We start from the raw sequence: 19783 nt of genomic DNA, 5'->3' as shown, positions 1-19783 counted from the left end.
TGACAGCGGAAGAAGCATGTGAGGTTTGTCTGGAACTAGAGAAATGACTCCACAATTAAGAGCACTTGCTGTTCTTGCAGAGGACCAGGGTTCAGGTCCCAGCACCCACATGGTGTCCCATAACCGTCTGTAACTCCAGTTCCAGAGGGATCTGAGGCCATCTTCTGACTGTCTCAGCTGAGTAGTGCATGCATGCGATGCAGACATATATATAGGCACAACACCCATGCTCATAAAAGAATTGTTTTAAAAATATGTCTTATGTTTTGTTTCTAGCATTACAAAAAAAATCTGAAAAGAAAGGAAATCAAAGGTTCAAAATCTTAGGCTGGGGACGTAGCTAGTGGGTCCACCATGGTTCTGAGCACACAAAGCCCTGGGTTCCACCTCAGCAATACATAAAAGACACGTGGGGCATAAGTCTGTAATTCCAACACTTGGGAGGTGGAGGCAGGAGGAGCAGAAATCCGAGATCATCTTCAGCTACGTAGTGAGCGTGGGACCACTGTTCACCACACGAAGCCTCGCAAAAAATTTAAATGATTTAATTAAATCCCAAAAAGAAAAAAAAATCCAGCCCTTTCCTTCATCAACCCTGTTCTTGCTGTGACCAGTCAACCTCCAGGTCTTCTGGAACATTCCTATGATACCCTTCCCTAAGCAACTATTCCAAACACCCTCAGTGCCCTGATTTAATATCTTCAGAGACTCTGGTTGGTGCAGTTTTGTTTTGACTTGAAGCAGAGTCTTGTGTAATGCGAGTTGTCATGGAATCCCCTATGTACTTGAGGATGATCTGGAGCTCCTACACCTCCTGCCTCCACCACCAACAACAACTTTCAATAAATATTCCTTAAATCAACGAACAGAAGGGCAATGGCCTCTTAACAAACTGCAGTGACGAAGAGCAGATAATCAATGTCTCAGCTAGGTGACTGAGAGATGACCCAATAGTGGTTAAAATGCTGGCTGCCTTACAGTGGGCCTGAGTTCCGTTTCCCCAGCTGACCAGCTTCGGGAAACCCGACCCCTCTGTGGCCTCCCCACGAGCTCCTTCCATACATGCATGTGCACACGCGCACACATGGTTAAAAATAAGTCTCTAACGACAGTGTGATGGCTAGCGTCATCTTGATGGCTCGTGAGGACTATAAAGCACAACCGAACTCCAAATGTCAAGGGCTGTTAAGGATTGCTGTAAAATCGCCTAGTCTTGTACAATTTCAACAAAACAGCCTCTTCATTGTTTAAACTGTACTAATGTCCAGACCAGTGAATCTCTGAAGGACCCTTAGACCCACATAGCAGCGAGGACAGTGTTTACGGCTTTGCACCTGCACCATCAAGAGATGTCACAAGAGTCTTGCCAGAATCAATTGTATTAGCTTCACTTTAAAATGTGGAAACTGAAGCAAAGAGACGAGGCAATCTTCAGGTAACAGAGCAAGTTAGAGTTAACATGTAGTAGATCTGCCACCACCACCCCGCCCCCAGGATGCCTAGGTTTACCATGACCCAGAGTCCTCAATCTAAAACTCACAACAAAGAACAGCCTGAGGCAACTGCAGAAATAAAGAGGAGATACTTGCTTCTAGGCCTAGATCCCTGGGTCTGTGGGAGGAGATGGGGTCTCAACCCCTGGTTCTAAGTGAGGATGCTGATGATCTGAGGGAAGAGGGCTGGAGCCTGGACCACTGTGTCTGAGGGAGGCTGCCTGTGGTCTAGAACCATAGCTATGTTCAAACCACGAGAGTTGGGGTTGGAGAGCCGGGTACTGGCCTGGTCCCCTGGATCTAAAGGAGTTACAGCTGGCTTCTGTCTAGGGGGGATATTCTGGGCTGCCCAATGGCAGCTCCTTGCATCCTGCTAGCCCCGCCCCAGAGCCTTGACTGGTTTCTTCTTTTGCCCCTCCCTTTCCTGTTAAGCCCCAGAAAGATCTAGAAAAGACTTCAGACGCGGTTGAGAAGATGGAAGAGCTAAAAGATGAGGCTTCGTGCAGTGGGTGAGTAAGATAAAACCTTTCGGGGAAGAGCCTCAGGAAGAAGGGGGAGCAGAGTATATTAGAGCCAGGAGTGCCTTGAACTGAAAATACCATCTAAAAACCAAATAGACAGACTAGGAATTCTCTGGAGGACTTTGGTGGCTGACTGCTGAGAAAGATATTTTCTATATGGAGGGGAAAGGAACAGAAGTTCGGCTACAGAGTAAGAGACTAACCTGGCCACATGAGACCTTGTCTTAAATAAGTAAAATAATTAACTACAAAGTTAAGCCTTAGACACTTAGCAGCTGGGAATTGGAACTGGGGTGCTGGGTGCTGGAATTTAAAAGGAAAGGGAATACGCGGGTGGAGGAACTCAGGAGCAGGGTCCCCGGCAGCGGCCCAGCAGTACCAGCTGATGATGGACTGACCGGCCTTATTATCTCCCTAGGGACAACCTTTTTCTGCCGTTAGCGGGAACTGAAACACGGCCTGCGTCAGCTACCCCAGCCCTACCACCCTCGCTTCTTAGCATGCTAGACCCAGCTCACCTGGGACTCCCTGAGCAACTGGCCTCTGTGACTGTCCCCATCCGCCTGGACACTCTGTCTTACCTCCTACACACTGCCCTGCTGGGGACCTACAAGTTCCAACAGTCCCTACCCCCTTGCTCCTGCTCTGAGCAGCCATACCACAACTCACCAGACACAGCCAGGAGGCCTCCCAGGAAATGGGACCAGGCCTCTGGGTGCTGGAAGGTTCAGCGCAGGCCTTCCAGGGGCAGGGGCCAGGGCCGGGGCCAGTCCCGATGGTGTCCTGGGAGAGCCAAAGAGTTTGAGAGGAGCATGGCTGGAGGCCCTGGGGCTGGCCCCAAGACCCAACCAGTGACACCACTATCCCAGGATAGGCAAAAGGAAGCTGGAGCCCTGGAACCGTCCCCACCGCCAGCGCCTTTGTCTGAAGACTGGGAGACAGATTACTAGGACCCCAAAGAGCATCTGGCACTTGGCCACCCAAGGGTTCCTTCCAAGAGCTCACAGAGTTTTTAATCCTTCAGAGGTATTGCTAAGAAATATCATCTCTACAGCCTTCCCAGCCCCCATACTACAGCCTCTGAAGGTCTTCTACAGATCACCTTGTAAAGCCTAAACCCGACTTACATTCCAGATAAGAAAACTCCCCTGCCCAGATTCACAGTATCCCAAGCCCAGCTACTATCCCGGCTTATTCTCAATGCCCCCAAGGCTGCTCCAACCCCATTTCCAGACCAAATCATTACCCCAGTCCCTTTCTTTCTCCATTCCAAAGTCAACCCCATCCTCCACACTCTTCTCTCGGCCTTCAGTTCTAATCCACGTTCATTCCTAATTTGTTTATTTGCTGTTTTGTTTTTCAGTACTAGTCTCCTGAATGCCAGCCAAACACGGAACTAAACTGCAACCATCCTTTATTTTTATCTTGAGATAGGGTCTCGCCAAGTGTCCAAGCTGGCCTTGAACTTGCGACCCTCCTGTCTCAGGCTTCCAAGTATCTGGGATGAAAGTTCTCGGCCATAAGGTCTCCCATCATTCCCAACTCATTTTGCTTTGTTTTAAAACCTGTCTCACCAATCTTCCTCTCTCAGTCGGCTGAGTGCTGAGATTGCTGTGGACCAGGAGACTGACCTCATTCTCCTCTTCCTGGTCCTCATCTCACACCTCACACTCACCTTCATGTCACACCAAGCCCCAGCCCCAGTCCCGACATCTGCCATGTCCCAACCAAGCTCTGACAAGCCCCTGATCCTACCCCACAAAGAATCCCTTGGCCTGACATGTCCAGACACCTTTATCTACCCCTGTCATTGCTGTTCCCTGTCTCCCGGGCTGGGAAGCCCAGATTGGTTGAACAATAAAAGGATGGCTGCTCTGTCTCTTTTGTGTGGACCATGCTTCCTGCGAAGCTCAGGCTACCCGTGGTGGGGACTAGGGAGATGGGTAGGATCACAGACAGAGGCTGATGGGGCCCCCTTGTCCCCTGTTTCAGCAAATTCCATTGAGGGTTCTGCTGCCACTGTGTTTCTGCCTGCTGGAAGCTGCTGGGCTATGCAGCCATTGTGTACGGAGGCTTAAGGGATTTGGGGGAGCCATGAGGCAGAGATGCCAGCAACCTGGCTCAGCTCAGTCTCCACAGAGGGGCTTCGGCAGAAGGAGGGCTCAGAACAGTCTCCGCCACTCAGGTAGGCACCAGCGTGAGACCTGAAGCCCCCTACCTGAAAAATCTAGGCTCCCAGACCCTTCTCTCCAAGAGCTTTGAATTGAGGTTGTTAGACATCTTCCTGTCAGGAATGAAGAATCCAGATTCTCCACCCTCTTCCCTCAGACCCAGGAGTCTACTCTTCCCCTTTAGCCCCTTAAGCCCATTCTCCAGCCTTCTTCTCAAACCCAGGGGGGTCTAGGATACTCACTCACAAACCACCCTCCCCTCTCCACAGATCGCCATGTACAGCTTCATGGGTGGCGGCCTCTTCTGTGCCTGGGTGGGGACCATCCTGTTGGTGGTAGCCACAGCAACGGACCACTGGATGCAGTACCGGCTGTCAGGGTCCTTCGCACACCAGGGCCTGTGGCGTTACTGCCTGGGCAGCAAGTGCTTCCTACAGACGGAGAGCATTGGTGAGCCTTGAGGCCAGGGTTTGAGTGGTACTGAGGTCTAGCCTTGCCCAGAGCACAGCCCTACGGCCATCACCCCAGCATTCTAAGAGAAAGCATGGTGGCTCAGAGAGGCAGAGGCACTGGACTACGATGCTCAACAGGGGGTGGAACAGACTTGTGATCTATGGATTGTTTTCTAGTTCAGGGACAGGGTGTAAGGTTTTGTAGTTAGGTTAACGGGGTGGCGTTTCCCCGCACAAAACGGTGTCAGATGCAGCAAAGAGGCTGGGGTTGCCAGAACAATATTTTATAAATATCTGTGATGAGCTGGGTGTGATAGCATGTGCCTGTAATCTCGGCATTTGGGATGTGGCAACAGGAGGATTGTAAGTTTTAGGCTACATAGTTTGACCCTGTCTCAAAATACAACAAACAAACAAGTGCTATGAGCCAATAAACAGTGTTAGGGACAGGGACCACGGAGACTGTTGATGGACTGCATGCCAGATGGAAGACCTTTTGCTATCCTTCTACTGTGTACCAGGTCATGTACTTATGGATGGATGGATACATGAATAGATGAATAGGTGATTGACTGACTGATATTGATTGATTGATTGACTGATATATATAATAGAAAGATGATGGTTAGATGGGTGAATGAAGAATAGATAGATAAAAAGACAAACGAAAAGAATAGATAGATGGTAGATAGATGATAGATAGATAGATAGATAGATAGATAGGAAGGATGATAGAATGGATGTGGATGTATGGATAATAAGATAGAGATACAATGGATGCATGGATAGATAAGATAGAAATATGATGGGCAGGATGGATAAGTGTATAAATAATGTAGAGATCATGGATAGAATAGATAGATGGATAGACTGATAGGAAGGATAGGACAAGCTAGATGACAGATAGGATGGCTGGATGGATAGATGGATAAGTAGGAAGTCTCTTAGTTACTCTTCTATTGCCATGACAAAACACCATGACCAAAAAAGCTTATAGAAGAAAGAGTTTATTGGGGCTTACAGTTGCAGTGTGTTAGAGTCCGTGACCATCATGATGGGGAGCATGGCGGCAGGCAGGCAGGGGTAGTGCTGCAGCTGAGTGATACCTCTTAATCCACAAACAGGAGGCAAAGAGAGGGGGAGAGAGGGGGAGAGACAGACAGACAGACAGACAGACAGACCAGGCCTGGCATGGACTTTAGAAACCTCAAGAGTCCACCCCCAATGACATAACCTCCTTCCAACAAGGCCTCACCTCCTAATTCCCAAACAGTTCCACCAACTGGGGACCAAACATTCAAAAACATAAGCCTATGGGATCTATTCTCATTCAAATAACCAGAGGTATGTAAGCAGACAGGCAAACAGACAAGCAGGCAGGCTGACTGGCCAGCTGGCCAGACATGGTGACTTGCATCTATAATTTTGGAACCAGGAGGCTGAGGTAAGAGGATTGCCTGTCACCCAAACAAACAAACAAAAAACAGTTCTAACTCTGAAACACCAGAGAGAGATGCAGATCCCTGAGGTTCCCTGGCCAGCCAGGTTAGCTACTTGGTGAGCCAGGGAGAGACCTTATTTCAAAAAACAAGGTGGACAGCTCCTGAGGAACAACACCCAAGGTCGACCTTGGGTCTCAATATGCACATACATACATGTTTCCACATAAGCAGCCAGGCATGTACTCAACACACACACGATGGAAGAAGCGTGACATGGAGAAATATATTACATAGTATATATTAGGTATGAATATATAATACTAATGAATAATATGCTGTAGTCTACATAATATACTCTATGTAGCATGGGAATTTAATAATATTTAATGTTTTGTTTAGTGTATCATACAATACAGTATATGATAAGCTACTACATCAAAATACATCAAGCTACACTCCACAAGATTTTCTACAGTATTTTAATTAATAATTATTGACTGTTATCCTGAAAACAACAAAAATAAGCTAAACCTATCCCAAGAACTTTTCATAGGTCAGCCTCCTTCAATCTCCCAGGAATGCTCAGGGGCTGTTCAGTTAGTGGTGCACATCTGCAGTTCTAGAGCTCAGGAGACCCAAGCGGAGCCATATCAGGACAGAGGAAAGCGTGGCATCTCAAGTGTAATTCCAGCACTTGGAATGTAGAGACAGCAGAGTCAGGAATTCAAGGTCAACTTTAGCTACATTAAGTTCAAGGACAAGAAGATTGGGCTATGAGAGACCCAGTCTCAAAACTTGCTACGTCTATCATGTGCCAGACAGGTGTCAGGGGCTGGGTATACAACCGAGAGAGGAGGAGCCAGCCCTGGTCTTTTCAGACACCACAGATACAGTCAAAAGATCAGGACTTTTCAGATGCAGCAAAGTATAGTGGATGAAAAGGAAAGGATCAGAGAGATGGAGAGTATTGTCAAGAGCGTATGGGGAAACATTCACCCAAGAAACACTTCACAAGGCCTATGTGTAAGCCACACCCATGCTGGGATGCGCACATCAAGAACCAAGCCAGTCCCTGTCTTCAGGAGAAGTCGAGCTGGAGGGGGGTGAAACAGAAGAGACAGTTAGAATGGAAAGCAGAGAGTGAGGATGGTGGCCATGATCAGTTCCCAGAAGAGGCCGCGAGAGCTGGGGCGTTGGAGGATGAGTCTGCTAGGTCAACGGAGGGAAGAGCCAAGTCAGATCATGAAGGAAACAGGGGCCCGGAGTAACTGTGATGTCTCCACAGCATACTGGAATGCCACCCGGGCTTTCATGATCCTGTCTGCCCTGTGTGCCACCTCGGGCATCATCATGGGCGTCCTAGCCTTCGCACAGCAGCCTGCCTTCACCCGCCTCTCCAGGCCCTTCTCCGCTGGCATCATGTTTTTTGCCTCCAGTGAGTGAACCTATCCTTCCTTCCCCACCCAAATTTCCCAGCTCCTCAACCCCATGCCAACATCCACTTCTCATCACCCCTACTCCATCCCCTCTCTCACCCCTAGACCCAACTCTACCAACTTCCCTTTCTCCTTTGCTTTTAACTCCACTTTGTAATTAGAGGCAATCACCTCCTCCCCTCCCTTCTTTCCTTTCTTTCTTTTGTCCTAGTAATGGGAATACAATCTCTGGAACTTACATACACTAGAAAGACACTCTACCACTCTTAGCCCCTCACTGGAAAATTCTAGGCAGAGGTTCTACCACTGAGCCATACCCAGCCCCCCAACTGGGGCATGATTGGCATGGCAACTCCACCACTGAATCACGGCTTAGCCCTTCACTAGGGGATTCCAGGCAGGGATTCTAATACTAGCCACCCCATAGAACTTAAAAAATATTCACACTTACAGTCACAGTCTTGAAACACATTCAGCCCAGGACCAGCTGGTGAAGAGACATATACAGTGAATCCTACCAGAATTTCATCACACGGGTGCATTAGTGTCATTTCTCAATGCTATGACCAAATATTTAACCAGAAACAACTTCAGAAAGGTAGGAAGGTCTATTTAGCTCACAGTTGGAGGGCACAGACCATCATGACACAGAAGTCACGATGGCAGAAGCGTGGGGCAGCTGGTCGTATTGCACCCACAATCAGGAAACAGAGAGATAACAGCCAGTGCTAGACTTCACTTTCTTATTTTTTATTCTGTCTAGTTTTTATCCTAGACAGAATAAAACAATGAGATACTGTTGTCCACATTTAGGGTGTATATTCTACTTAATTAAAATGCTTTGGAGGGGCTGGTGAGATGACTCAGTAGCTAAAGAAACTTGCTTTCAAGCCTGGTGTTTATGTCCCCAGAATCTACACACTGGAAAGAGAGAACAGACTCCTACAAAGTGTCCTCTGACCTTCTCTCAAGTGCCATAGCACACACACATACATCAAATAATAAGTAAATAACCTCTTCTCTGGAAACACACACACACTCACACAATGCACGTGTGTGTGAGTGTGTGTGTGTCCTAGGGGTCCTAGATCCAGCAGAGCAGACACTGAAGACCAGCCACCACAGATGGACTTCGTTTAGCCTCCAGCTTCCGCTGTCCCAGATGCAGCGCTCTCAGGCTCAGGATCCTCATACCCTTCTGTTTTAGTCATTGCTGAGAAGTGACACCAAGATCACAGCAGCTATTACAAATGGAAGCACTTAACTGGGGCTTGCTTACAGTTCCAGAGATTTGGTGTATTATCTTCATAGAAGGGAGAATTCACAGTGCTGGAGAATACCTGAGAGCTACATACTGATCCACAGGTCAAGAGAGAGATAGTCTGGGCTCCGCATGGACTTCTGAAACCTCAAAGGCCACCCCCAGTGATACATTTCCTCCTTCCAATCCTTCTAATCCTTTCAACTAGTGCCACTTCGTGGTGACTAAATGTTTAAAAATATGAGCCTCTGGGAGGCATTCTTATTCAAATCACCACAGCCCCAGTCCCTGGCAGGTATTTGGTAGGCACCCCGAGCCACCTGTTAGTTCACAGAAACTCTAGTGTGATCCAAGGAGCTCTTTAGAGTAAGACACTCTGTAACTCAGGACATTGCAAGGGTTTGTTTCCCCTCCCAGAACACAGAGACAAGTGTTCTGTCCAACGCTTTATTGTGCTTCCCTGCCGTGTCCTCACCCAATCCCATCCCCCATATCACCTTCCACTGTTGCCACCGTCATCAACCTCCCCTCCTCCTTATCTCCTATTCTCTTATCCAACTTCACGCCACCCCACGCTCTCTCCCCAGCTCTTTCCGTCCTGTTGGCCTTGGCCATTTACGCTGGAGTCACTGTCAGCTTCCTCGGCCGCCGCTTTGGGGACTGGCGCTTTTCATGGTCCTACATCCTGGGCTGGGTGGCCCTGCTCATGACCTTCTTTGCAGGTACTGAGGCAGAGTGATGGGAAGGTGGAAGTCTGGGGCAAGGCAAGCGACCTCAGAGGGTGAGGTGACAAGACACCCTACACACATCTGATGGCAGACTCTGGGTCCTAGGGAGGGAGGAAATGAATTAAGAGTCTCTTGAAACGGAAAGGCAGACCCAAAGGGTTTGGGTATCAACGGATTCTGTCCACACAGGCATTTTCTACATGTGTGCCTACCGGATGCACGAGTGCCGGCGTCTGTCCACCCCACGCTGAGACCTGGGACAAACCTTGCAGATAGAAGTTACAATGAAGGCACTGAAGAGGAAGGGGAGGACCTAGGAGCTGGAGGAAGTCTTGGCTCCTGAGGGAATGAGGGGGCTCAGTCCTGGATTCTAGATAGGGGAGTCCCTGATCCCTCTGTCCTGTGTGGGTCAGGTAGGAAGGAGTTGCGAAGACATGAACCCCTACCTTGCCCAAAGGGTGGTAGAGAAATGGGAACTCTTTTAGAGAGGAATTTTGTGATCTAATAAAACTGATGTGAAACTATCAAAGTGGGAGTCATCACAGCGCTGGTTTGGAGAAATGGGCTAGGGTGGTGGTTGGGGGACAGGGGTATTCTGACATGGTGTCCTCTCTTCCTCAGTTCTGCAGGGATGGGAACAAGATAAATGGGTCCCTACCCTGGAGACGGCCATGGTTTAATGTCTAGAAATGGATGTGTGGGATAACAGGATGAACAATCTGATCTCAGGAAATAAAGCTTCCCTGCTCCCCACCCGCTCCAGGCAGCGCCTTCCCTCTGCTTCCTTCCCTGGACGCCCTCTCCGCCAGGACCATCTAGGGAAGGAAGGGGGAGGTTCTGCTCCCTCTCCATTTTAGTTTATGTTTTTGGAAGGACAGAGTCTCAGGTAGCCAAGGCTGGCCTTAAACTTGTGATCCTCCTACCTCAGATCTCTTGAGTGCTGAGAAGACAGTAAGGGATGACAGACACACTCTGTGTTTCCCTGGAGAGAAGGTGTTGACCACTGGAAGACAGAGGCAGAATAGCCCTGAATTGCTACTCCCCAGACAGCCTCATCTTGGTGTTAAGACACCCATGCTGGAGGGCCCAGCCAGGTGGGGTGAATTCTCACTATATCGTGAAAAGAGGATGTGGGAAGACCTTCCTGTCCTTAAGTTTTATGGAATCTGTCCTGGACAGAGGCTTTAACTAGGACCATGGAATCTCTCTTCCCACCAAGTCCTCCCTCCCTTGGAACTGGTATTTTGACCCCGCTAATCTTCTACTATTGGAAACTCTAGCGCTAGAGTCAAGGAGCAGAGTGTAAAAACCACAGGAAAATGTGAAATAACTGCCCCCTCAGCCACATCTCCCCTTTGAGTTAATTCACACCCTAGTATGACTAGTCTACTTCCCACCTCTGGGCCCCCAAAGCCCTCCCTAAGGTCTTCCAGGAAGCCCTCTCTGTTGTCTCCAACTGTGGAGGCACAGAACCCGTGACAACAGTCTAAACCACTACCTAGACCACGGAAGGTGGACACCCCCAGAGCAGCCAGTGAGCGAAGACATCAGCAGGCCCACCCTCACCAGGCAGGAGGAGAAGAGGGGAGGGGAAACCGCGCAGGAAGGGAGGGTGTGAGAAGAGTCAGATGCCAGGCCTGAAGCCAAAGTGACTGACTGCTGGCTGCTTCTTCAGCTGGGAGGACCAGGGAGTCTGGGTGCATGACCTTCTCCTTTCTCTGAGACCCGACAGTCTGGGTTATCTGTGTCTTTACCCCATAAGAAGTAGAAAGCCAGAGCTGTGTCCATGGAGCCCTGCCGGTCCCTGGCTCTACTTGCTGGCCTCTTGGGCCTGACTTCTTCTCTGATTGCTCTGAGCACTGACTTCTGGATAGTGGCCACAGGCCCCAGCTCCTCTTCCCACAGCGGCCTCTGGCCGAGGACACATGAGATCCAGGTAGCAGGTAATGTGCCGTGGGCTCCCTGGTGGTGGGAATGGCCAGTGGGGAGCAGACACCCACAAGTCTCATCCTGCATTAGGTTATATCCATGTGACACAGAGCTTCTGTATCCTGGCTGCCCTGTGGAGCCTGGTGTCCGTGGGCTTCCTGATTTTGTCTTACAGTCCAGCCCTATCCCTCCCAGGCCGTGGCCCTCTGGTGTCAACTGTCATGGCTTTTGCTGCAGGTACGAATGGAATCTGGGCTGCACTGGGACGCCAGGGCTGGTGGGTCCTGCAGTGGCCAAGCCAGCTCTTTCTTGTTCTTGTCTTCAGCTCTCTCCATAATAGTGGCCATGGCGGTGTACACCAGTAATAGATGGAGCCAGACTCCATTTCCGCAGGTCCAGACATTCTTCTCATGGTCCTTTTACCTGGGCTGGGCCTCCTCTATCCTGTTCCTCTGTGCAGGTGACTACTCAGCCCACCTCCCCGGGGAGGACCCTGCTAGGGTGTGGGGAGGGGCAGTGCAGGGCACTCAAATACTCAATCTCTCCTCCCATCTCTGTCTCCATACCAGGCTGCCTGAGCCTGGGTGCTCACTGCAAAACCCCCCGGGCTGGGTACGAAACCTTATGAACAGAAGGCAAGCCAGCAGGGTCAGCAGGATACCTGGAGCCTGGTCCTCACAGGAGCCACAGAGAAAATGCAGGACTCTGGCTCTGTCCCTCCCACCTTGCCTTACCCTTCATTGCTTTCTTCACACATTCAATAAAAACATACGGAGATCTAATTGTTCCAAGATCAATTCAGTCAAGAAATTGGCCAAGCCAGGCCTATCTCCCAGTTGCTGTGGAGGCTGGAGCAAGGGCGTCACAACTTCCAAGCCTGTTTGGGCTACCCAGAGAGTTCAAGGCTGGCCTGGGTGACTTCCTGAGATCCTGCCTCAAGGCAAAAACTAAAACATGGGCAGGGATTGTGGCTCAGTGGAAGAGATTTGCTGAGCATGAATGAGGTCCGAGTTCTTTCCCCAGCACGTAAGTCAACCATGCTTAGGGTGGGTAAGAGAAGAGCCCTCAGGAGAGGGAGAACCATCAGCTGCACACCAGAAGTGGATTCTGCCCTGTGTGGACATAATTTTCCTGTGTTTCTCTCTCATCTTCAATTGTTTTTCTTTCTCCCATTTTATTTATTTATTTATTTATATTTATTTTTATTTTTTTTGGTTTTTCGAGACAGGGTTTCTCTGTGGCTTTGGAGCTTGTCCTGGAACTAGCTCTGCAGACTAGGCTGGTCTCAAACTCACAGAGATCCGCCTGCCTCTGCCTCCCGAGTGCTGGGATTAAAGGCATCCGCCACCATCGCCCGGCTCTTTCTCCCATTTTTTCTTTCTCTTTTCATCCCCAAGTGGCCCCCATTTTTACTAGGTATTTCCTTTTCTCTCTGTGAGCCAACTCTGAGACCACTGATATGCATCACAAAAGGCTGTAACCACTAGCATTTGACGTGGGCCAGACAACAGCCACAGCCTGAGGATGTGGGACGAAAACTAAACCCAGGCCTATCTTTTATTTTTTTTTAAACCAGAGATGATATTTAGCAACTATTCTTTAGGTTTAACATAGAAGAAGGACCACCAAGTTACATGCCCAACTCCCTTGTACCTTTGGAGACAATGTCTCACTAACTGCCCAGGCAGTCCTTGAATTCACAGCAATTCTCCTGCTACAGACTCTGAAGAATTAGGATTACAAACATTCATGAGCACAGGAATTATGCGATCCAGGCAGAGGTGCCCAAAGATGCAGACATTGAAAGGATATGAAAGGGGTTGATTTCTGTCTAGACTGTAGAATGTGGTGGCAGTGGGAAATTATGACAGAGAGGCAGAAGGGAGCCAGGGCCTCTATTGCCAAAGCTAGTTTTCTCCTGAGAATGGTGGCAAATTGTGCAACAACTGTGAACAGAGGAGAAGCTGTCCCAAGTGTGTGAGAGAGAAGCCTCCCTCCAGTGACCGGGGAGTGAGACTGGAAGGTTGGAAAGCCGGTAGGAAGGGACAGAGCTTGGGGTCAGGGGAGCTGGCCTGACAACGTGAGAGAGACAGCAGAGCTGCAACAAGTTTGAGTCCACGCCAGTGATCTTTTTGGCAATGTGGTTGAATGGCCACAGAGGAATGGCGGGAGCAGGTGAGGCTATCTGGAGATCAGATGAGGAACCTAGGGCTGGAGGTGACATTTTGGTTGCTCTCTCAGATCTTCAGGGTCACTATCCTTAAGGAGAGGAGGGCTCTCCTAGAGAGAGGGTTATGATGGCACCCAGAGGAGATCAGCATTACCAGAAGAGGAGAGGGTCAGAGAGGGCACAGACCGAGAACGGGGGCCAGGAGAGCTTATGGGCTATGGCGATAGTTAAAGAAGGAGCAGCTTTAGAACAACTTCATCAGTCAAGCAATAGCTGTAGCTTTGGAGCTCCTTCCTTCTTTTTATCCTTCCTTTCTTCCTTCTTCTACACCTCACCTCTTCCTTTTCTTTTTTGAGACAGGAGCTTAGCTGGTCTGAAACTCATATGTAGATCAAGCTAACCTCAAAACTGAAAGTAATCCTCCAGCTTCCTTCTAGGATTACAGGCAGGAGCAACCAAGCCTGTTCCCAGGCCTGCTTTCTGAGCTGTCAGTTAAGAGAGCCTCAGAGAGTAGGCTCAGAAGTTGAGTTCAGTTCCCAACACCCACAGCATGGTGGCTCAAAGCCAAGGAACTTCAGTTCCAAGGGATTCAGTGCCTCTGTCTCCACTGGGCACCTGCACTCACACGCACAGAACCACACACAGACACATGCACACACAGAACCACACACAGACACAGAACCACACACAGACACATGCACACACAGAACCACACACAGACACATGCACACACAGAACCACACTCAGACACATGCACACACAGAACCACACTCAGACACATGCACACACAGAACCACACACAGACACATGCACACACAGAACCACACACACACACAGAACCACACACAGACACATGCGCACACAGAACCACACACAGACACATGCACACACAGACACATGCACACACAGAACCACACACAGACACATGCACACACAGACACATGCACACACAAAACAACACACAGACACATGCACACACAGAACCACACACAGACACAGAACCACACACAGACACATGCACACACAGAACCACACACAGACACATGCACACACAGAACCACACTCAGACACATGCACACACAGAACCACACTCAGACACATGCACACACAGAACCACACACAGACACATGCACACACAGAACCACACACACACACAGAACCACACACAGACACATGCGCACACAGAACCACACACAGACACATGCACACACAGACACATGCACACACAGAACCACACACAGACACATGCACATACAGAACCACACACAGACACATGCACACACAGACACATGCACACACAAAACAACACACAGACACATGCACACACAGAACCACACACAGACACAGAACCACACACAGACACATGCACACACAGATACAGAACCACACACAGACACATGCACACACAGACACATGCACACACAGAACCACACACAGACACATGCACACACAGAACCACACACAGACACAGAACCACACACAGACACATGCACACACAGATACAGAACCACACACAGACACATGCACACACAGATACAGAACCACACACAGACACATGCACACACACAACCACACACAGACACATGCACACACACAACCACACACAGACACATGCACACACACAACCACACACAGACACATGCACACACACAACCACACACAGACACATGCACACACACAACCACACACAGACACATGCACACACACAACCACACACAGACACATGCACACACACAACCACACTCAGACACATGCACACACAGAACCACACTCAGACACATGCACACACAGAACCACACACAGACACATGCACACACAGAACCACACACACACACAGAACCACACACAGACACATGCGCACACAGAACCACACACAGACACATGCACACACAGACACATGCACACACAGAACCACACACAGACACATGCACATACAGAACCACACACAGACACATGCACACACAGACACATGCACACACAAAACAACACACAGACACATGCACACACAGAACCACACACAGACACAGAACCACACACAGACACATGCACACACAGATACAGAACCACACACAGACACATGCACACACAGACACATGCACACACAAAACAACACACAGACACATGCACACACAGAACCACACACAGACACAGAACCACACACAGACACATGCACACACAGATACAGAACCACACACAGACACATGCACACACAGATACAGAACCACACACAGACACATGCACACACACAACCACACACAGACACATGCACACACACAACCACACACAGACACATGCACACACACAACCACACACAGACACATGCACACACACAACCACACACAGACACATGCACACACACAACCACACATAGACACATGCACACACAGACACATGCATACACATAATTTAAAACAATTCACTTTTAAAAATTAAAAAAAAAAATCTTTTTTTTTTTTTTTAAAAATAAGAGAAAGCTGCTGGAAGTTGGGCTTGGTGGTACACTCCCTGCCCTTGGGAGCCTGAGGCTGGAGGACAGCTGAAAGTCTGAGGTTGGCCTGGCCAACATGGTAAGTTCTAGGACAGCTAAGAACTACATAATGAGACTCTACCTCAAAACAGAACAGAACAAAAACTAGAAATGGCAGTTCAAGACTATAATCCGAGCACTGAGGAGGTAGAGACAGAAGAATCAGAAGTTCAAGGTCAGACCTGGGTTGCTCAGCAGGTTTGAAGGCACCGTGGGCTACAGAGTTAAAAGACTCTGTCTCAAAACCACAATCCTGCTGGGTAGGTATAGTGGTACCTGCCTTTGATCCCAGCACTTAGGAGGCAGAGGCAGGCATGAGGTGAGAATGATCTACAGAGTGAGTTTCAGGACAGCCAGGGCTACAGGGTTCCTGTCCCAGAACCAAACAAACAAAAACAAAAACAAAATATTCCAGAACAGAGACCAGAAAATGAATATGCTCTGGGAGAGGGTATCCCTTTAAATAGCTACTAGACGAGGGTTCTGGAATCTCTGCTGCCTCATAGAGACCCATCCCCCCACCCGTGGGCTGTCTGTCCCAGGGGACCAGGCGGTGAGTCATTTTCTGGGGTGTATATGTATAAGGGTAAGGATGGAGAGGGCACTGGGCCAATAGAGGCCTATATAGAGACATTCAACTGAGGAAGGAAGTCCCTGGAAGATAGTCACTGAGTTGTGTGGCCTGAAGTGAAGATGCAGGTGGGGTGAGGAAGGGGGTGGCTTCCAGTGAGGATGTCTTAAAGTCCGCTAGGTGGTGGAGAACTAAGTTTCTTAGAGGGAGCCATAAGTTCTTAGGGAAGGTGGTCCGGGAAGGGGATAGGAGCATGGGGTGATAGGAGATCGGGAATCTTTTGTTTTGTTTGAGATAGTCTCATGTAGCCCAGGTTGGTTGTAAGTTCACTGTGTAGTGAAAAATGACCTTGAACTTGTGGTCCTCCTGCCCCCTTTCCCCACATGCTGGGATGACAGGTGTGCCCTACCACGCTTGGTTTACACTGTACTAGAAGATGGAACCTAGGACCTTGTGCGTGCCGGGCAAGCACTCGACCACTGAGCTACATTTTAGCTCCTGTTTCGTTCTATTTCTTTGTTTAAACTGAGATAGGGTCGCACACTGGAGTCCAGCTGGCCCAGAACTCCTTATGTGGCCCAGGACTGCCTTGAACTTTCAATCTCTTGCCTCAGCCTCCTTGGCGCTAGGATTACAGGTTTGAATCACCACACAACAAGTGTTGGGGATCTTGAGCTCGCCAGGCAGGGGGCTTGGGGAGGGAACTAGTGTGAGCCAGTCCTACCTTGATGTCCTTGGCAGCTGCCCTCTTGGCATGGGGGTGAAGAGGAGCCTTCAGACGGGAGGCAATTTGCTTAATCTCTTGACCAGCACCCTCACAGTACTGTCCACTGCTACCAACTACTGGATACGACAGCAGGGGGGCCACAGTGGTCTGTGGCAGGAATGTACCCATGGCGTCTGCTCCAACATTCCCTGCCAGAGTGAGACCTGCCCCTATATCAGACCACATTCCAAAGCCCATCCCTGTCCCCAGCTCCAGATGTTCCCTCCAACCCCAGGCTCAGATCCAGCAGTCCTCCACCACCAAGGATTTTCCTCCCCAGACCTGTCTTGCTTCCCTCTTCTTGGTCCCCATATAAACACTGGGAGACGGCTGAGCTCTAGACACACACGGTGTGTGTGTTGGGGGGGGGGGGGAGTCAGGGTGACTAGGAGCGCTCAAGGCTGCTCTTTCATGGCGACGGGGTGCTCCACTGATGCAACCCTGTCTCTCTAGACACCCTGGCGGTGACTGCAGCATGCATGGTGTTGGCAGCGACCTTCAGTATCGTATCTTTGGGGATAGGGATGAGGATTTGGTGTCATGAGGGCGAGTCACTGCGTAGCCAGAATGCCATTGTCTTACTTTTTCTCAGCGGTGAGATGGCAGCTACACTCATGTGGAGAGCGGGTGGTGGTGATGGCGATCCCGAAAGAGCTGGGTCAGGGGTTGGCTGATAGGGTTAGAAGTGGAGAGGCGTGGCTGGAGGATGAAGTGGTGGAGTCCATACTGGACAGTAGGAGCAGGTGTATCTCTGTTTCTTTTGCCTGCTCTTGGGACTCTTTTCTTCCCAGTGGGTTGCCTTGTCCAGCCTGATAAGAAGGCTTTTGCCTTGTCCTTTTGTATCTTGTTTGTCCTGTTTGGCTGTGGTTTCTTGGAGGTCAGTTCTTTTCTGAAATGGAAATAGAAGGGAAGAAGTGGATCTGGGGGAGGGAGGAGATATAAAGATGGGAGGCATGGAGAGAGAAAACTGGGCAGGTGTATTGTTTAAGGGGAGAATCTATTTTTAATAAAAAGTAAAAATAGAAATGGAAAGGAAAGGAAAGGGAAAGGAAAGGGAGGAGAGGGGAGGGCAGAGGAGGGCAGGGGAGGGGAGGGAAAGGAAGGGGAGGGAGGGGGGAATCCACAAAGGCCAAAGGGTAGCCAGAGGCTGTTCTGAAGGGTGCGGCCTGGGCTGGGCAGGCTTGGGTGCAGCCACCACCTGATCCCCCCCCCCCCCCACCTGACGGGTGGGCTTGGCTCAGGGCTGCTGCTGATGATTGCACTGATTGGATACACTGCAAAGAATGCCTGGAAGCCAGAAGTCTTCTTCTCCTGGTCCTACTTTTTCGGATGGCTGGCTTTACCCTTCTCGTTTCTTGCGGGTAACCAGCACAAGGGGAAAAGGGTGGGGACTACCCCTCTAGAGGATTCCCCGCCCCAAAAACCTCCCAGTCTCCTGTTCTCCCAGGAAGGCCCACAGTGACTTCCAGGGATTCCCCAACACCTGCACTCCAGACTCCAGCATACCCGGTGGAGACGCCCTTGGAGACCCCATCCCTAGTCCCCAGGCAGGCCAGGTCATCCGCCCTAGGGCCCACCTTTTTCCCCCCCGGCTCTGCACTCCCCTCCTGCCAGGCTTCTGCTTTCTGCTGGCGGACATGATCATGCAGAGCACCGAAGCCATCAGCGGGTTCCCAGTGTGCCTGTGAATGCGGCCTGACTGGGGCAGAATAAAGGAATGGCTTTTAGCGCCGGTCCTGCGTGCTTTTCTGCGGAACTAGTTAGGCTTGAAGACTGCGGGAAAACGATTACCGGGGCTTGTAGAGAGTGATGGAGGTCAGGAGGAATGTGGGCCGGTGGAAGCGGAGGCATGGAACCTGGAACATGGAGTGGACTCGGGGTGAAGAGGTGGGTCGCAAGAGATTTGGACGCAGGGAGAGGGTATGGGGATTAGCCGACACGGGGGAGTCGTAGGGGACGTGGGGACGGGGGGACGAGAGGACACGGGGGAGTCACAGGGAAGGAAAGTGTAGACGCATAGATGTGGAGGAAATCTAAAGGGAGAACGCGGAGGCGAGCAAGCGAGGGGGAAAAAAGGCACAGGGTGCGCTTGGGAACATAGACACGGCGACCTGAAACGGTGAAGAAAGACGGACGTGACCTGCAGAGCTGGGGACTACAGAAGTACGAGGGGGAGGGGAGAGCACGAGCAAGCTCCCAGCCAATTTCACTCCCAGGCGTGCCCTTTCCCCTACTTCGGCGCCACGCCCCCTCTTCCAATCGGCCCGCCCTGGATTCCGCCTCTCTCCGAGTTCCGCTTTCCATTGGCTTCCTCTG

The 19783-nt window shown here is 50.2% G+C and overlaps 4 protein-coding genes across 4 annotated transcripts; all 4 read left to right on the top strand.

Moving 5' to 3' along the window:
* The first annotated feature begins 1967 nt into the window (after window positions 1–1967).
* Window positions 1968–2964, top strand: CUNH19orf84 (chromosome unknown C19orf84 homolog). Its single transcript, XM_041677633.1, has 2 exons — window positions 1968–2002; window positions 2433–2964. The coding sequence occupies exons 1-2, from the start codon at window positions 1968–1970 to the stop codon at window positions 2962–2964; spliced, it is 567 nt and encodes a 188-aa protein (XP_041533567.1).
* A 1496-nt stretch (window positions 2965–4460) lies between these two features.
* On the top strand, window positions 4461–9755 carry Lim2 (lens intrinsic membrane protein 2). The gene is made up of 4 exons (XM_041660177.1): window positions 4461–4635; window positions 7365–7514; window positions 9364–9498; window positions 9694–9755. Exons 1-4 carry the CDS (start codon window positions 4461–4463, stop codon window positions 9753–9755), a joined length of 522 nt encoding a protein of 173 aa, XP_041516111.1.
* Window positions 9756–11147: 1392 nt separating this feature from the next.
* Nkg7 (natural killer cell granule protein 7) lies at window positions 11148–12151 on the top strand. The gene is made up of 4 exons (XM_041660250.1): window positions 11148–11447; window positions 11524–11670; window positions 11759–11893; window positions 12003–12151. Exons 1-4 carry the CDS (start codon window positions 11291–11293, stop codon window positions 12059–12061), a joined length of 498 nt encoding a protein of 165 aa, XP_041516184.1. The 5' UTR covers window positions 11148–11290; the 3' UTR covers window positions 12062–12151.
* Window positions 12152–17455: 5304 nt separating this feature from the next.
* Cldnd2 (claudin domain containing 2) lies at window positions 17456–19194 on the top strand. Its single transcript, XM_041659600.1, has 4 exons — window positions 17456–17624; window positions 17921–18061; window positions 18709–18828; window positions 19082–19194. The coding sequence occupies exons 1-4, from the start codon at window positions 17456–17458 to the stop codon at window positions 19153–19155; spliced, it is 504 nt and encodes a 167-aa protein (XP_041515534.1). The 3' UTR covers window positions 19156–19194.
* Window positions 19195–19783: the final 589 nt, after the last annotated feature.

The sequence above is a fragment of the Microtus oregoni genome, unplaced genomic scaffold (assembly GCF_018167655.1).
Source record: "Microtus oregoni isolate MIOR12 unplaced genomic scaffold, Mior012 000000F_ref0000247, whole genome shotgun sequence".
In the NCBI taxonomy this organism is placed as follows: domain Eukaryota; kingdom Metazoa; phylum Chordata; class Mammalia; order Rodentia; family Cricetidae; genus Microtus; species Microtus oregoni.
This window is presented reverse-complemented; position numbering and strand designations above follow the sequence as displayed.

What these genes read in the sequence shown, in the direction of transcription:
- CUNH19orf84 (XM_041677633.1), top strand. Translation starts at nt 1,968, where the DNA reads ATGGAAGAGCTAAAAGATGAGGCTTCGTGCAGTGG. An exon ending in GATGAGGCTTCGTGCAGTGG is followed by an intron (nt 2,003 to 2,432) that starts GTGAGTAAGATA and finishes TTATCTCCCTAG; the next exon opens with GGACAACCTTTTTCTGCCGT.
- Lim2 (XM_041660177.1), top strand. Translation starts at nt 4,461, where the DNA reads ATGTACAGCTTCATGGGTGGCGGCCTCTTCTGTGCCTGGGTGGGGACC. An exon ending in CCTACAGACGGAGAGCATTG is followed by an intron (nt 4,636 to 7,364) that starts GTGAGCCTTGAG and finishes ATGTCTCCACAG; the next exon opens with CATACTGGAATGCCACCCGG. An exon ending in GCTCATGACCTTCTTTGCAG is followed by an intron (nt 9,499 to 9,693) that starts GTACTGAGGCAG and finishes CTGTCCACACAG; the next exon opens with GCATTTTCTACATGTGTGCC.
- Nkg7 (XM_041660250.1), top strand. Translation starts at nt 11,291, where the DNA reads ATGGAGCCCTGCCGGTCCCTGGCTCTACTTGCTGGCCTCTTGGGCCTG. An exon ending in TGTCATGGCTTTTGCTGCAG is followed by an intron (nt 11,671 to 11,758) that starts GTACGAATGGAA and finishes TCTTGTCTTCAG; the next exon opens with CTCTCTCCATAATAGTGGCC. An exon ending in TATCCTGTTCCTCTGTGCAG is followed by an intron (nt 11,894 to 12,002) that starts GTGACTACTCAG and finishes TCTCCATACCAG; the next exon opens with GCTGCCTGAGCCTGGGTGCT.
- Cldnd2 (XM_041659600.1), top strand. Translation starts at nt 17,456, where the DNA reads ATGGGGGTGAAGAGGAGCCTTCAGACGGGAGGCAATTTGCTTAATCTC. An exon ending in TGTCTTACTTTTTCTCAGCG is followed by an intron (nt 18,062 to 18,708) that starts GTGAGATGGCAG and finishes GGCTTGGCTCAG; the next exon opens with GGCTGCTGCTGATGATTGCA. An exon ending in ACCCTTCTCGTTTCTTGCGG is followed by an intron (nt 18,829 to 19,081) that starts GTAACCAGCACA and finishes CCCTCCTGCCAG; the next exon opens with GCTTCTGCTTTCTGCTGGCG.